Source organism: Marmota flaviventris, chromosome 5 (assembly GCF_047511675.1).
Source record: "Marmota flaviventris isolate mMarFla1 chromosome 5, mMarFla1.hap1, whole genome shotgun sequence".
NCBI classification, from domain to species: Eukaryota; Metazoa; Chordata; class Mammalia; order Rodentia; family Sciuridae; genus Marmota; species Marmota flaviventris.
In genome coordinates this window covers 56,453,734-56,472,071 of record NC_092502.1, presented here as the reverse complement: position 1 = coordinate 56,472,071, position 18,338 = coordinate 56,453,734, and the positions used below count along the sequence as shown (strand labels likewise).

The 18,338-nt window shown below is 39.3% G+C and overlaps 1 protein-coding gene across 1 annotated transcript; it reads right to left on the bottom strand.

The window, feature by feature from the left end:
* Positions 1-182: 182 nt before the first annotated feature.
* On the bottom strand, positions 183-14,601 carry Phax (phosphorylated adaptor for RNA export). The gene is made up of 5 exons (XM_027949299.2): positions 14,490-14,601; positions 11,684-12,297; positions 9,624-9,744; positions 5,172-5,255; positions 183-1,005 (listed from the first exon to the last, which is right to left on the bottom strand). The coding sequence occupies exons 1-5, from the start codon at positions 14,583-14,585 to the stop codon at positions 736-738; spliced, it is 1,185 nt and encodes a 394-aa protein (XP_027805100.1). The 5' UTR covers positions 14,586-14,601; the 3' UTR covers positions 183-735.
* Between the last annotated feature and the right edge of the window lie 3,737 nt (positions 14,602-18,338).

Below are 18,338 nucleotides of genomic sequence, written 5' to 3'. Positions count from 1 at the left end.
CAGGCCAGCCTTAGCAACTTAGCAAGACTCTGTTCTAAAATAAATAAATAAAGGGTTGGGGGTATAGCTCAGTGATAGAGCATCCCTGGTATCCTTCTTGAGTACCAGAAATCCCTAAAACAAACAAATGAATGAAACAAAATAAAACCCAACAAAAAAGCCACCAAATTCACAACCAATACTTCTTTGAAAAGCTTCTGATATTTATTTGCTTCTGCATAAACAAGAGGGAAGAACCTTCAATACAAACCTTTTTTAAGTCTATCCTTAAAATTGCCTAAGAGTTCTTATAATATAGAAAAAAACAAATTTGAATGCATTTGTAACAGCTTAATTATGTGTGTCCCATCTGGATCTTTTAACGGAATGTTTTGAAACCAAAGCATAATTTACCTCAAAGACAAATCAGAAAAAGAAATTAGATTTTTGAGTGGTGTGTTACAATGACCTGGACAAAACCAATTATCAACTAGTAAAATACTCTTAATAATTAGCACATGCAACAGAGAAAATATACTGTAAAGTATGGTGTCAGACATAAGCCATCTTTAAATGTTTCTATCAATTGTATTCATCTCTCCACATATATTAATTTTTATTTAAAACAAGAAACAGTTCTTTTTTCTCCTGATTCTCATGTTTATCAGTGCAAGTAAAACAAAGCAATCTTAATAAAAATGGGTTATTACAATGTTATTTTAGAAAGGTCTATTCCTCAAAATGTCCAAAATGTTCTTAAAAGATGTCCAAATCGTGAGAATGATCAACTTCAATGGCCTCCTCTGCATCCAACTTGGTTTCACCATGTCCTTCCTGTGGCTCATCAAGAGAGGCCAGGGCCTCATTTGTGTCACTTGCAAAAGTTTCTCGTGATGTATCATCTTCTTCTTGAAAATTCAAACTTTTAATGGCTTGTTTCATCTTTTTACCCAATATTTGTGTCCTCCTTTTCCTAGCAGCTTTTTTATTTTCATATTCCTTTTGATTTTCGATGTAGAAAATATCCTATAATAAAAAAGAAAAACTTTAGTAAAACAAAACAAAACCATTTATTAAAAGATAGTCAATCATTATCTCCATTTCTCACAAAAAATAAGCAAATATTAGTAGACTCAGTATCAAACACAGTCTAGCATCTTAAGTACTGACTGCAAGTAAAGACTGAAGCTATAATTCAAATCCAATCTCGTGTTGGATTTAGGGATCATGCTTATTCCACCTGAACACATCAAGTCTACAGTCAAGTTTTCTAAATGAAAAGATATAATACAAAAATCATGTTGTTTAGAGTTTAAGTAAAATGTAATTGATCACAACAAAACAGAAGCCTTTGGAATAAAGATTTACTAACTTCGAAATGTCATTCTAACTTATGTAATGTTCATGCTAAGAAATCAAACCGTGAGCCACTGCACATGCCTCTAATCCCAGAGACTCAAAAGGCTGAGGCAGCAGATTGCAAGTTCGTGGCCAGTCTGGGCAATTTAGCAAAACCCTGTCTCAGAATAAAAAAACAGGTGCAGTGGCGCATGTCTATAATCCCAGTGGTGCTTCAGCAACAACTAGGCACTAAGCAACTCAGTGAGACTCTGTTTCTAAATAAAACACAAAGATAGGGCTGGGATGTGGCTCAGTGCTTCAGTGCTCCTGAGTTCAATCTCCAGTACCCCCCACCCCCCAAAAACAAAAAAATGAAAAACAAATCAGGGCTGGGGATGTGGCTCAGTGGTCGAGTGCCCCCGAGTTCAATCTCCAGCACCCCCCACCCAAAAAAGTGGGAGAGGTTGAGGATGTAGCTCAGTGGTAGAATGTCCCTAGATTCAATGCACAGAACAAAATAATAAAATATTATATGAAAAAGAAAAAAAAACATAAAATAACGTGGGAAATTTGATACAGATAACTATGTAGAGATATAGAGAAATCAAACTAGATCATGGATTTAAAGAGAAGGCCAAATGAACTACACTAAGACAGGGAAGGTTTAAAAGGAAGTTGGTATAGATAAGATACACTTCTGAAACCCTATTATCCTCTGGGAAAGGACTCCTAAAATTTGTAGCCAAGTCTGTCCCTATCATTCTCTAAAGTACACAAAGTACAAATGCCTTGTTTATAAAAAGTACTACGGAGAATGGTGAGATAAAGGGGACTCACTCCTAAAATTTATGCTAAATAGTTACAAGTAGCACACATTAGCAAAGGAAGGAGTAAAGAACTTTGAAATAAAGGGGATAAAGGAAAAAGTTCACAATATGAGTGTTCTGACAAAGAGAAAGAATATTTGCTAAAGAAATGAGGAAGGTCGGAGGGTGGAGAAAGAGGATAAGAAAAAGAACAGGAAGAGCTACAAAGGTGAATTCAAAGTAGGCTAGCTATCATTTAGTAAGTGAATATTTTTATATGCCAGTCATCATGCTAAAAACTTCACACATTAACTCATTTTATCCTCACAAAAACTTTATGAGGTAGGTATACTATCCTTTTTTTCAGAGGAAAAAAAAATGAGGCAAAAGATTACAGAGCTAACTTGAGAAAGTACAAGGTCTAAACTCAAAACTGGGGGGGGTGCATGTAGCTCAGCTAAGTGGTAGAGTGTTTGCCTGGCATGTATGTGAGGCCCTGGGTTTCACCCCTGACATGGTATGTGTGTGGGAAGGTCTGAATATAAGAAATTATATTTCTCCAAATTTATATTCTTTTTCTTTTTTTTTTCTCCTAGTACCAGGGATTGAATCTAGGGGCACTTAACCATTGAGTTACATCCCTAGTCCTTTTTATTTTCTATTTTGAGACAGGGTCTCACTAAGTTGCTGAGGTTGGCCTTGAACTTGCAGTCCTCCTGCCTCAGCCTCTGATTCTGAGATTATAAGCATGTGCTACCATGTGTGGCTCAGATCTATATCCTTAAAATCTATTTATACTGCCTTAACAAAAGTTTAATAATCTGGCATTTTTTAAGAGTGTACTTGTCAAGTATAAAGATAAAAAATAAGCTTCATGAAGTATTTTCATTTTATGTGGAAGCACAGTAAGCATCTTCACAGAAAAAATGTCAAGTAGAATAATGCTTGGCAACACAGTAATTTTATAAAGTTCCCCTTTCCCTTCAAAGATGGCAATCCTTTCTTTCTCTCTTTTTTTTTTTTTTAAATAGAGAGAGAGAGAGAGAGTGAGAGAGAGAATTTTTTTAATATTTATTTCTTTTAGTTATTGGCGGACACAACATCTTTGTTTGTATGTGGTGCTGAGGATCGAACCCGGGCCGCACGCATGCCAGGCGAGCACGCTACCGCTTAAGCCACATCCCCAGCCTAATGGCAATCCTTTCTAAAAAGGAACTTCATTCCTACAGGCTGTGGATTTAACAGAATAAAGCAGGGAATGGCCCAAAGAAATATCGCTGCAACATACTCTCACAATAAATGCAGACAAAAAAAAAAATCTAAGGGAAATATTTTTGCATCCCATATTCACCAAGTAAAGAACCTGACTATATACTGTTTTATAGAGGGAGACTGTTAGGCTGTGCCTTTAAAAAAAATGGCAACTAAACTTTTTTTAATTCATGAACTTTGTTATTTTCTAAAAACTGAAGTAATTACAAGTTCACTCAAACAAAAACAAATAAAACCATAAATGGTAAATGCAAATCATGTTCCATAATTAAAAAATTAAATAATATCAAATTTTGAATTCTGAAAACCCCCCATTGTACAATAATACTCACATAAGGAATTCTCAGGAGCACAAAAATAGTCAAGAATACCTTCTAGCTGTCTTGCTGGCACATGCCTGTAATCCCAGTGGGTCAGGAGGCTGAGGCCCTAGGCAACTCAGTGAGACCCTGTCTCTAACAAAAAAGGGTTGGGAATGTGGCTTGGTGGTTAAGCGCCACTGTTCAATCCCTGGTACCAAAAAACAAACAAACAAAACCAAAACAAAATACCTTCCAGTTCATAAGAAATATCAAAAGATGGAGGAAAAAATGGAAAAAAGTCACAAGGAGATAATCACCAGAACATTAATAGGATAAACTAACATTCTATTAAATAACCATCATTCAAAAGGTCTTAAATGACAAGGGAGGAAAATGCGGGATTAAAAACAACAAAACATATGAGGGGCTGGGGTTGTGGCTCAGTGATGGCGCACATGTGTGAAGCACTGAGTTCCATTCTCAGCACTACATACAAATAAATAAAATAAAGGTCCATCAACAACTAAAAAATATATATATATAAAAAAAAACCCGTATGATAACTGGAACATGGAAACCTATATTGGATCCTGGTTGAGGTGGAAAATATAAAATAAATTATTAGGACAACTCAGAAAATTGAAACAAGGTCTCAATATTGGATCTTAGGACATGCTTGTTGAAATAATGAGGCTGAACATCATGATGTTTGCTACTTATTTCCAAATGAACCAAAAAATTTCAACAGGTAAAGCAGAAATGTCAAAATAAATGTCAAAATGAGCCAAGCATGGCATTGCATGCCTGTAATCTCAGTGACTTGGAATGTTGAGGCAGGAATATCACTAATTAGAGACCAGGCTGGGCAACTTAAACTCAAAAATTTTTTTTCTGGCACTGGGGATTGAACCCAGTGCTCTTTATCACTGAGCCATATTTCCAGCCCTTTTCATTTTTTATGTTCAGACAGAGCCTGACCTCAAACTTGGGATCCTCCTGCCTCAGCTTCCTCTGTTGCTGGGATCATAGGTGTGTACATTCACACTTGGCTTCAAAATTACATATTTTAAAAAGGGCTGGGGATGTATCTCAGATGTAGAATGCTCTGTGTTCCAGCCCTAGTGGGAGGGGATGGACATGAAACATCAACCATCAATGTCATTGAATATATGGGCATTAATCTTATTACTCCATCTATTCTGCATGTTTAAAAATGTCCATTAATAAAAAATTTTAGGAGGACTGGAAAAATAATTACATGCTAAGAGAACAGGACTGTCATAAAAATAAAAATCTCGATCTTGGCTCTGAAAGGGAAGAAAAAGAGGAGGCAAGCCTTCACAAAATGTACAATGACAAAATTGGTCCATTTAAGGCAGAGCAGGTGATGAAGTTGGAAAGCAAACCCAGAGGCTGAGTGAGCAGAGGTAAAATCACAATGGAGCTTCAAAGCCAAGAACATTATCATTACCTTAATTTGTTCTTCACTGATACTTGGGGTGTTTTTCAGGAGATTCAGAAAAACCCCACCTGGTGTTCTTCTTCGGCTACCATTCTACAAAAAATAAACAAAAACAAACTGTGAACTACATACGACTTTTCTTCTTTTTTTTTTTTTTTGGTCACTCTGCATATCTGTGAATAACTGTAAAAACAAACCACTAATATTGATTTTGAATTTATAAATAACTTTTAGCAAGTAGGCAAATATGCAAATATAAAATCAACAAATAAAGACCAACATATGTGAGTGTGTGTGTACACATGTAATATAACAGAAATAAAAAACTATAATGCCGGCTAGGGATGTGGCTCAAGAGGTAGCGTGCTCGCCTGGCATGCGTGCGGCCCGGGTTCGATCCTCAGCACCACATACAAACAAAGATGTTGTGTCTGCCGAAAACTAAAAAATAAATAAACAAAACAAAACAAAAAAACTAGTCATTGGCAACTTTAAAAAGAATGAAGAGCCAGGTACAGTGGTGCACACCTGTAATCCCAGCAGCTCAGGAAGCTAAGGCAGGAGGATCACAAGTTTAAAGCCAGCCTCAGCAACTTACTGAGGCCCTAAGCAACTTAGTGAGACCTTGTCTCAAAATAAAAAAATAAAAAAGGCTGGGGATATAGCTCAGTGGTTAAGTAACTCCAGGTTCAACCCCTGATACCAAGGCGGGGGAAAAAAGGGGACTCTCTTTATTTATATATGGTGCTGAGAATCGAACCCACTGCCGCACACATGCTAGGCAACCACTTTACCACTAAACTACAATCCCAGCCCTGGGGCTCTTTTTTTCTTACATTTTCCATCTAATTTGTTGGGAAATCCTGTTGGTGTCACCCAGAATCTGACCATTTTTTTCCATGCCAGAGTTATCACTGTGGTCCTACCCACATTATCTCTCACCTGCATTATTAGCCTCTTAAAACACCTTTACTGCTTCCACCCTTATCCAACATCCCATCCCCTTCAGTCTATTCTCAACAGAACTGCTTATGTCATCTATTCAAAACTCTTTAAGAGCTATTTCATAGCAGATGTGATGGCACACACCTGTAATCCCAGCAACTGGGGAAGCTGAGACAGGAGGATCTCAAATTCAAGGCCAGCCTCAACAACTTAGCAAGACCCTAAGCAACTTAGTGAAACCCTGTCTCAAAAAAAAAAAAAAAGGGCTGGTGGACGTAATTCAGTGGTAAAGTCCTCCTGGGTGAAATCCCTAGTACCCACCCCATAAATAAATAAATAGCTATTTCATTAAAAATAAAAGCCAAATTCTTTTTTTAAAATTTTTATTTATTTATTTTTTAGTCATACATGACAGCAGAATGAATTTTGATATATAATACATACATGGAATGTATATACATCAATCATACTGTCTATTCTGTTCTGCTGCCCTTTCTATCCTTCCTACTCCTCCCCTCCTCTCCCATCCTTTCTCTCTATCCACTCTAATGTGACAAACTTTTTTTTCTTTTTCTCATTACAACATCATATATGTACTCTGTATAACAATGAGGTTCTCCTCCCATCTTCTGTGCAACTCCCCCTCTCCCTCTTTTTCCCTCCCACCTCTCTTCCCTATTTAGTGGTAGTCTTCTTCTCATGCTCTTCCTCCCTATCCCATTTTGAGTCACCCCCCACCCCCTTATATCAGAGAAGACATTCGGCATTTGTTTTTTAGGGATTGGCTAACTTCACTTAGCATAATCTACTCTAATGCCATCCATTTGCCTGCAAATGCCATGATTTTATTATTTTTTAGTGCTGAGTAATATTCCATTGTGTATAAATGCCACATTTTTTAAATCCACTCATCTATTGAAGGGCATCTAGGTTGGTTCCACATTCTAGCTATTGTGAATTGTGCTGCTATAAACATTGATGTGAAAAGCCAAATTCTTTAAGGTGCAAATGATGCCCCACTAGATCTTGATGCACATTACCTCTCTGACCTTATATCCCACTTCTCTAAAGCACTCTGCTCTAGTTGCAAAGATCCTTTGTTCAAACCAGGTACCAGGAACAGAGATTAGGGTGAAGAGAGACAACTGAATCTTCCAAGGACAAAGTTGAAGACTATCTTCACTTAAAATTCTGTATATTAACTTTAATTTTCGATAATATTGCATTAAAATATCATTTGTCTTGATTACTGAGTTTTTTGGGACTCCATCAAATTTTGTACTCAAAGCAAGCAATAGCTTACTTTACCCTATTTCAAGTCTGCTAAGTAGCTTTTACTTCTAACATGGCTGTTACTTCTACCTGGCCTGTTCTTTTTGTAGTACTGTTTCACATTCTTCAAGTCTTTGTTCAAATTTCTAACCTAACCACTCCTGTTTAATAGTGACATTCTATTATCTTCATTTGATCAATTTTGGTGTTTAATAGATACTTCCTATACTTCCATTTGATCTATTTCTTTTTCCATGGATATATCACATTCTAGTTCATTTGAAGTTATTATATTTGTCGTTTATAGACTATTTTCCTCTCACCCTCAACTACAACATAAGCTCCCTGTTCTAGAATAGGCCTGGCACATGGCAGTCACTCAATCAATAATTGTTCAAAGAAAGAATGTATCAAAAGGAAGTGAATTTCAATTTGTACCTTCTTAACATTTAGTACATTTGCCATTAGTTCACTGGAATACAAAATTTTATTACTACAATATTGAAATACCCAATCTTTACATAAAAGAACACTCGTCTCCCTTTTAACAAGAAATGCAGTCCAGCAGAAGAAAGGAAATTTCCTATTTTAAATATTTATTTATTTATTTATTTTTATATGGTGCTAAGGATGGAACCCAGTGGCTCACACGTGCAAGGCAAGTGCTCTACCACTGAGCTACAGCCCCAGCCCTCACAGAACCTTAATAGTGACATAAACAGGGATGTCAGTGTATTCATTATTATTAAAATTTGTTGGGTTGTTGACTTCTATAATTTATGTTGACAGGCTAATTCCTCAGCCAATGCTGCTAACTCTCTAATTTGTTTCTTTTCTCTTCATTTCCACAGCATAATATTGATCTACTCTCTTGTGCTGTGAGAACTGGATAAAAATAAATTACAAACCAGGAATAACAAGAGGGAAACCATTCACACTCAGATCTTCACCCTGTGGTGTAAGCTGAATTGAATGAGATCTGCAAAACCATTCTAGAACTGCCACTGCCTGTGATCAGGCCCTGGCCAGATGTGCTCTTTTCATCATTCTGAAACAGTAAACAGTGTTTTTCCACTTTCTTTATTGCTCCCTACCCCAGGAGCTATTTCAGATTTTTTCCTTTTGGTCTCCACCACCCATGTTATTGTAATATAAATGGATCACTGTAAATCTGTCTGGGCTTTATAACATAACAATAGTGAATTTAAGAATGCATGAATCGGGCTGGGGTTGTAGCTCAGGACAAGAGCACTTAACATGGCAATTTGAGAGGTCCTGGGTTTAATCCCCAGTGCCACTGTAAAATCCTTACTGAGATAGGGATTTAGAAAAGAGAGAGAGAGAGAGAGAGAGAGAGAGAGAGAGACGCGCGCGCGCGCGCGCGCGCGAGCGTGTGTGTGTGTGTGTGTGTGTGTGTGTGTGGGCGCGAGCGCGCGCTTGAATCTTAAAGGAAACACCCACAAGCCACTGAAGGGTTAGAGAGCATAGTTGTAAATCTTGAGCATCACGCCTCTGTAAAATGAGGGAAATATGCAAGCGCAGGGAAAACTGGCACAAAATTGTGCACCCTCACCCTGGAAGCACCTCCAGTCCAGCCCCTAATACAGCCCTTAAATATTGGATCCCAAGCCCAAGTCAGGGCTATTTCTCACTCTAGACAGCCCATATTCTCCCTTGAATGTATATCAACTTCCTAAATAAACCTCTGTTTATGCCTTTGTCTGGTTTGTGCTGAAATTCTTTTCTGTCACATATGCCAAGAACCCTGCTGGTTGGTCCTTAGTTGAGTTCCCTCTCCTTGGACCCTTCTCCACAGACATCTCTACTATCACATCTTGACACAGGTTAATCTTCATTTTATACCTAAGGGAACTGAGACTCTAAGAAGTCATATAATTAAACCAAATTGTAGTTGGAAAGTTGTATTTCAAGATCTATGTTCTCAAAATTCGCACTTCTAGACTCCTGTCTTAAAATTTTAGGTGCTACTTTTAATGAATCATATAGGGATATGTTGTCACCTTCCTAATAACAGATTACAATTTATGTTTTTTTGTAAGGAAAGTATTAATTGAAAACAAGAGGGTGCCAAACTTTTATATTCAGTTCTCACTGTTAATTTTGTCTGAAACACATTGCAATAATGTATGGTAAGTAAGAGGTCCAAAAGAGGTAAGTGAACTTACCTGGGATGAAAAAACCATGACAAACAATTCTAAAATACAAACTGTGAATCAGTCTTACCATTATAAAAAGGCCACCATTTTGTTCGACTTCTGCAGTTTCCATTAGAAGTTCAATTGCCTTTTTGTTCCCAATTATTCTCACTACTCGGGCTATCAGATCTTTCTTTGGTTCTTGTAACCTGAAAAGAAAGAAAGTAAATTTAACCTTTTATTTGTTGTTGATGAAATCTACTTTAATCACCAGTATAGCCCTTAACTAGAATCAAATCCCTATTCTAATAACATTTGCTTTTCTAAATATTCAATAATTAACTGAGTCACTGACATGGAAACATCCTAATTTGGGGTCATGCAAAGAGACAGTAACTTCAGGGTTCCATGTCAAGTCTTTTTTTTTTTTTTTGTTTTAGATTTTATTTATTTTTTATTGGTTGTTCAAAACATTACAAAGCTCTTGACATGTCATATTTCATACATTTGATTCAAGTGGGTTTTGAACTCCCAATTTTACCCCAAATACAGATTGCAGAATCACGTTGGTTACACATCCACATTTTTACATAATGCCCTATCAGTAACTGTTGTATTCTGCTACCTTTCCTATCCTCTACTATCTTCCCCTCCCCTCCCCTCCCATCTTCTCTCTCTACCCCATCTACTGTAATTCATTTCTCTCCTTCCATGTCAAGTCTTATACTTGACATTTTTATTTGCTTTACTGGATTATGGCAGATTTCAAAATATATATATGCACACGCACCAAGGTGAATATAAGCTTGAGTGCAAAAAAGATAAACCTAAAACTTGGTTTTCCTAATTCCAGAGATATCTAGGAGCTTTAAAATGGATAAAACAGGGGCCGGGGATGTGGCTCAAGCGGTAGCGCGGTTGCCTGGCATGCGTGCGGCCCGGGTTTGATCCTCAGCACCACATACAGACAAAGATGTTGCGTCCGCCAAGAACTAAAATAAATAAATAAATATTAAAATTCTCTCTCTGTCTCTCTTTAAAAAAAATAAAATGGATAAAACACATGACTTATAAATTTACCACCCACTAAGCAATTCTACTCCTAGGTATTTACCTAAAAGAAATGAAAATGTATGTTAATGATAGCCAAAAGTGGAATATTCATATCCATTGGACATGGACATATACAGATCTAAAAGGGAATTAAGTACTGATTCCTGTATAACATGTATCATTCTCAAAAACACTTCATTAAGTGAAGGAAACCAATCATAAGAACACATATATGGTTCCATTTGTCCAGAAAAGGCACATCTGTAAAAACAGAAAATAGATTAGTAGTTGTCTGGGAATGAGCAATGATTAACTGCAAATGGATGTACAAATATGAAGGATCTTATTGGGTTATGGAAAGGTTTTAAAATTAGGAAAACCAACTTTTAGGTTTATCTTTATTTTATGGCATTAAGCACACACCTATAATCCCAGCAACTTGGGGAGGCTGAGGCAGGAGGATTGCATTGCTGAGACAAGCACTGGCAACTTAGTAGGACCTTGTCTCAAAATAAAAAATAAAAAGGGCTGGGGACATAGCGCAATTGTGGCGTACTCTTGGGTTAAATCCCAAGTATTGCCAAACTCCAACACTTGAAAATGAGTGAATATTATCAAATGTAAAATATATCTCAATAAAATAAGAATCACAAATGAGCACTCAATACATGAGTTTAAAAAATGTTTTGTGGTGGGCTGGGGTTGTGGCTCAGTGGTAGAGCACTTGCCTGGCATGTGTGAGGCTCTGGGTTCGATCTTTAGTACCACATAAAAATAATAAATAAATGGGCTTCGTGCATGCTAGGCAGGTACTCCACCACTTCACTACACCCCCAGCCCCAAAATGTTTTATTTAAAGAGCTATACAGCACTAAATAAAAGTTCATGGAAGTATATACAAATTATCCTACCAGGCCTGTCCAAATTTAAGAAAACAAATATATTCAGATAATCAAATAAGCCTAGTTAATTCCATAAATTAAAAAAAAAAAGTCTCAAAAAGGAACATCATTATTAAAGTATTTCGCATTTATGTCCTGTAAACAGAAGATATCTGGTCAAATGTTCATTTATAGGTCAAACTTAAATGCTTACCTGAAAGAAATTTCATCAGCCACTTTCTCTTGAGAATCTTCTTCTGTGATCTCATATCGGCCTTTATAGTTCATTTCTAGTCTGTACCCTACTCTGTCTTTGACAGGCCGTTTCCTTTTCAGATGACCTTGCCCATTTTCCTCTTCCCTTGACTCCATATTTTTGCTGCTGTGCATATATTCATCTAGTTCTTTATCTAGTTCTTTTGTACATTCTTGAGATTCCCTTTTAAGTTTCTTAGCAAGTAAATAATTGTAGGTTTCAGATTGTCTGCTTTTGTCAATAGTGCCCTCCATTCCCAAGATACCAAGTTCAGTGGCCACTGCATCTTGATTCTGTTCCTGTAGTACGGCACCCCATATGTTGTTAACTTTCTTTGCCCCACCAACAAGTGGTTTCTCACTGTTCTGGTCAAATTGAAAAGGCTCCGATTTGGAAGGAGGATTAAGACACTTCTGACGCTTGCGTTTCCAAAGAGAGCTATCATCATCTGAATCAGAAAAACTCTCCTCACTTGAATCCACACTTTTAACAGTCCGATAATGTGACACTGGTACATAGGCTGTTGCAGTGCTCTGGAAGGACCTCACAGCACTGTCCCCATCTAATACTTTCTGCAAGTGAGAGAAAATAGAGTCAATTCCATAAAACATAGCAACTCTACCCACCATGAGTTATTTTTAAAAACTTATTTAGATTCATCTGAAGTATTCTGAAACAAAACTCATCTCCAAAGACATTTCTGAAATCCATCCAGTCCCCACTTTTCAAAAATCCCACATGAAATTGCTGATGGGGGGGGGGGGGGCGGGGGCGCGTTGCAGGTTAACCAAGGATTGAACTCAGAGGCATATGACCACTGAGCCACATCCCCAGCACTATTTTGTATTTTATTTGGAGATAGGGTCTCAATTACTTAGCGCCTCACTTTTGCTGAGGCTGGCTTTGAATGAGATCCTCCTGTCTCAGCCTCATGTGCACCACTGTGCCCCAGGAAATCTGCTAATTTTAAAGCCATAAATTTAATTTCCACAGCTAAAGCATCACTTTGTTTTAAAAGGTCTCCTAGAAATTTACCAAAGCTCTCAATTCTCACCTTTAAAAGATTTCAATCTTTTCAGTTATGACCAGAATGTGTGAAAATGATATACACAATAATTGTTACTGGCAGGATTTGTTATCTTTATTTCCAAAGATACCTATCTTAAATTTGGACACAACTTCCCTTATATGGATGGTTCTGTGACTTTACTCCTTTTAGAGTAGATGGTGAACTAAGAGGAAAAATTCCCACAATACTTTCAAAACCACAGATTTCATGGCATTAAGTTAACCAAGTTACAGGCCAATTTATATAAAACAATTCGAAAGAGATTGAAAAACAAAATATCCTGGTTTCAATTCTGTAAGACATTTAGATGCAAAATAAGTCACTTTTTCATTTTAGAATAATAATTGTACAATCTTATGGGGTTTAATATGATGTCTGGACACACCCATACTCTGGGTATACTCAGATCAGAGTAGCATATTCACCAACTCAAACATTGATCATTTCTTTGTGGTCAAATATTCAAAATCCTCTCCTAGTTATTCTCCCCCACCCTTTACTGGGGATTGAACCTAGGATCTTGCACATGCTAGGCAAGGGGCTCTACCACCGAACTACATCCTAGCCTTTTAAAATTTAGAGATGGCTGGCCTTGAATTTTTGATCCTTCTCTTAGCCTCCTGAGTAGCTGGGATTAAGGCATGCAATGCTGCACTTGGCTGCTTGTAGCTTTTTTGAAATATACATTAACTATAGTCACCCTACTGTGCTAGACAACATTTGAACTTATTTCTCCCAACTCTTTGTGTTTGACTTTTGCTTTTTTGTACTAAACACTAAATCGATTAAGTATTTGTTCAACTACTATATGCTAGAAATGGGGGTGGAGGTGATTAAGTGAGTAAGAGGATAGCCTCTCTACTTTCCATAGTAACAGCAGCTAACACTCCCTGGAGCATGACTGTGTGCAGTATGCTTCATCGAATCTTCACAACTCTACTGATAACGGCACCTAAATAGTGAGGTTAGACAGTGTCTGTCTAGACAGTGTCTGTCTAACCCGCGGGTTAGACAGTGGAGCGGCTAGGATTTGAACGCTGGCAGCTTGGCACCAAAGACCTCTCAAAGAGGCTGCTACCGAGGCACGGGGGAATTCACAACAAATTCCCATTTACAAAGCTGGGAAATTAAAACAAAACCTAGTGTCACGGACACTAGCCTAGGACAAAGCTAGGCTCGGTGGGGAGACTTAAGACCAGGCCCCCTCGTCGTGCAAGGAGCTTCATTCTTGGAGCTCAGTTTCCTAATCTGCTGTGGACAATAAGAAACACCAAAGGTAACGCTGGGTCTTTGTCCCCAGGTTCCACGTTTTTGGCAAATTCTGTTCTTCCAAACCAACCAACCTAACAGCTCTGGAGTGGGAAAGCCGGTTAAGTTTAGAAAAAGAATAGCAGAGCTCGGAAGGCTGAGAAGAGAGGCCGGAGCCGCTGCACGCCCTTCTCGGAGGCCACACGGCTCTTGGGCCCCGCTTCGCCACGCGCTGCCGGCTGGTGTTCGCACGCCCCGCGGCCGCTGCCAGCGCCCGCGACCCAAACCACCCCACAGCCCCCAGCCGCCTGGCGCCCCCTCCGAAGCCCTGGTTCTGCGCGCCCGCCGGGAGGCCGTCGCGCTCCCTCCCCTCCCCGCCGCCCGCGCCAAGCTTGCCGCTGGGGCTCCGCGCGCCCGGATTCTTCGGCCGCCGGGATTTGCACTCACCGGCACTTGGAGAGGCCTATCGCTGGCTGCGACCGTCATGTCGGAATCCGAGTCGGAGAGCTGCCCGTCTTCCATGTCGCTGGCTTCCAGCGCCATCTTCCAGCGGCGCGGCGCGGCGGGTCAGGAAAGCACTTCCGGCGGCGGCGCGAAGACCTGGCGGCGCGGCTCGGGCGCCCCCGCGCGCCAGAGGGTGTGGGACGGAGACTGCAGCGCGTCCCTGAGCGAAGCGCCTTGCATCTCAGGGTAAACGAACCCGCCCTATGCCTCCAGCACTTTTTTTCCAGACTTTGTCTTGGGGGAAACACAAACCTGTGCGGGAAAGCGGTCGTCTGGGGTTCCTCCCGCGTCCTCACACTCCTTGCCTGGATGCCCTGAGCGAGCCTCCACGCTTCTGTTCTCGCTCCTCCACAGTACATTCCACCTGTAGCTTTAGGCGGGAGTGAGGGACCGGACGCTAACCCAAGGTCACTGTCCTTCCCGACCTCTAGGGGCGTTTCTCCTCATACTAGTTCTCTGCATGGCAAACAAGCCCCAGCAGTCCGGGCACGTGGCCAATGGCGCGGGTCAGTCGCTCGCTCTCCCCAGCCCTTGGTGCTGCTCGGGACACCCTTTATTTTCCGGGCCTGGAATCACCCGCCTCCCGGGCCACCCGCTCCTTACAAAGATTGTTCTCTCATGGTATTCTGGTTTTTGATCAAATTTCACCGCAGAGAGGTCTTAACCTTCTTTGAGTTTTCCTTTGGGTCTGTTTTATTCACTCCCCACCTCCCCCGCCATGTCTCTCCCAGTTACTTTGTGCGCATGACAGGTGATCAAGAAATATTTATTAGAGTGGCTTCCGCCTATAATCCCAGGGACTTGGAAGGCTGAGGCAGGAGGATTGCAAGTTTAGCAATTTAGCAGGCCATAAACAATGTATTGAGACCCTGTTTCAAAATATAAAATACTGGCGATGTAACTCAGTGTTAAAGTGCCCCTGGGTTCAGTTCTCAGTGCCAGCCACAACAACAATGAACAAAACAACCCCCAACCCCCCCCAAAATAGAAATTTGGCATAGTGGGCACACGCCTGTAATCCCAGCTTTTCTAGGGGCAGAAGCAAGAAGATTGCAAGTTTGATCAGCCTCAGCCATTTAGCAAGATCCTATCTCAAAAAGAAAAAAAAAAAAAAAAAAAAGTAAAGTGGCTGGGGAAGTAACTCAGAGATAAAGTGCCCTTGGGTTCAATCCCTAGTATAAAATAAATAAATAGGACTGAGAGTGAAGCTCAGTGGTAGAACCCACTGGGTTCATTCCCCAGTAAGAAGGGGAAAAAAAAAATTATTGTGGCTGAGAGTATAGCTCAGCATAGCTTAGTGGTAGAGTGTTTGCCTAGCATACACAAGGCCTTGTGTTCCATCCTGCATTGTAAGAAAAAAAAAAAAAAAAAAAGATTCTGATCCATCTCAATTTATGTCTATGTTGTGATATAGTACCAGGATTCAGCTTAACCAGACCAAAGTCACCTTGAGATTTTACTGTCGTGGTTTGTCCCTGAGTAACCCTCAGTTTCCTAGCATGAATAAAACCATAAAAACATGTGGGGCTTTATGACTAGACCCTGGTACCATCAGCACCAGGAATGTGTCTGACCTCCTTGTGATAAACTCAATACATTCTGACTTGGACGAATTCTCTTTTGTCCTATTAAATAAACCTCCTCTTTTGACCCAATTGTTGGGATCCACTGGTCTTGCTGCCACCTAAGACCATGCTTCTGTCAGAAAGTTCCCAATAAACTGCACTCTGTGCAATCCTGGATGTCAGCCTCTTTCTTTGGTTTTTATAGCACCTCAGCACTGGTTCTTATACGTTGGAACCAGGTTTTCTGGAACATACAGAGATTGTTTTCTTTTTTTCTCCATATGTATCTGTTATCTGAGCACCATTTGTTGAAAACACTTTCTTTTCCCCATTGGATAGCTACTTACTTGTTGGGGAAAAAAAAAATCATTTGATGGGTAGGGGTGGTAGAGCATGTACTTTATCATGAATGAGGCCCTGGGTTCAATCCCCAGCTCCAAAAAACAAATCAACCAACCAATCAACAAACAAAAAAATAATTTGAGCATCTGAGTCTATTTTTGAACTTCCTATTCTGTTCTGCTCTTTTTCTATCTTAAGGCTAGTAGCAGCACACTATTTTAATAACTGTAGCTTAGAGTAAACTTGGATTGAGGTGTTGTTAGTCCTCTAAATTTGCTTTTCTTAGTGGGGTGTCGTGAGGTATGGTGGTAATCCTAGCCACTCAGGAGGCTGAAGCAAGAGGATTGCAAGTTTGAGGCCAGCCTCAGCATCTTAGTAACACTGTCAGCAACTTTGTGAGACTTTATCTCAGAAAATAAAAAGGACTGGGGTTGTAGCTCAATATCAAAGCACCCCTGAGTTAAATCCTCAGTTCCAAAATAAATAAAAATAAATTTGCTTTGGCTATTCTAGGTCCTTTGCGTTTATTTATTTTTTATTTGTTCTTTTTAGTCATATGTAACAGTAGAATGTATTTTGGCCTATTATACATACAGGGAGTATAACTTATTCTAATTAAAATCCTATTGTGGTTGTACATGATGTGGAGTTACCCTGGTAGTGTATTTAAATACAAGGATAGGAACTGGGGTTGTGGCTCAGTGGTAGAGCACTTGCCTAGCATGTGTGAGACTCTGGGTTCGATTCTCAGCACCACATATAAATAAATAAAGTAAATGTCCATTGACAACTAAAAAAATTAAAAAGTAAATAAATACAAGAATAGGGAAGTTATGTCCAATTAATTCTATTGTCCCTCCTATACCCCTCCTGGCTCCTTTCCTGGTCTTTTGCATTTATATATAAATTTTAGAATTAGTCTGTCTAATCAGATGCAGTGGTGCATACCCATAATCCCAGCAATTTGGGAGGCTGAGGCAGAAAGATCATAAGTTCAAGACCAGCCTCAGCAACTTAGTAAGATCCTGTGTCAAAGTTAAAAAAGAATGGGGAGGTATGGAGATATAGTTCAGTGATAAAGTATCCCTGGGTAATCCTCACCACCACACCCATTCACCCACACACAAAGTATATATTTTTACCAAAGAAACATCTAGTGGCATTATGTTTGATATTTTGTTGTATCTACAGATCAATTTGGAGAGAACAGATATCTTAGCAACGTTGGATCTCCAATCCATGTTCATGGTATAGCTATCCATTTATTTAGATCTTATTTCATTTCTCTCAGCAACATTTCATAGTTTTAATATTTTTTTTTAAAGAGAGAGAGAGAGAGAGAGAGAGAGAGAGAGAGAGAGAGAGAATTTTAATATCTTTTTTTTTTTTAGTTTTCGGCGGACACAACATCTTTGTTTGTATGTGGTGCTGAGGATCAAACCCCGGCCACACGCATGCCAGGCGAGCGCGCTACCGCTTGAGTCACATCCCCAGCCCTCATAGTTTTAATATTGTTGGATGTATTTTATTCTAGTTATTCCAAAGTTTTTATTTGAAAAATCATCTTTAAATTAGAACCTGTAATGGTTTAGATATAAGGTGCCCCCAAAAGCTTTTTGTGAGGCAATGCAAAAAAATTTAGAGGTGAAATGATTAAGAACCTTAACCTAATCAATATATTAATCCCCTCATAGGGATTAACTTGGTTTTAATTGTAGGCAGGAAAGGTATGGCTGGAGGAGCAGGACACTGGGTACATGCTTTTGTGATGGAGATATATATATAGATATATATCTATATCTATATCTATATCTATATATATATATATCTCCATCCATGGGAGAGGAATCTCTGTTTCCTGATGTTTTCCTCCACCATACTCTTT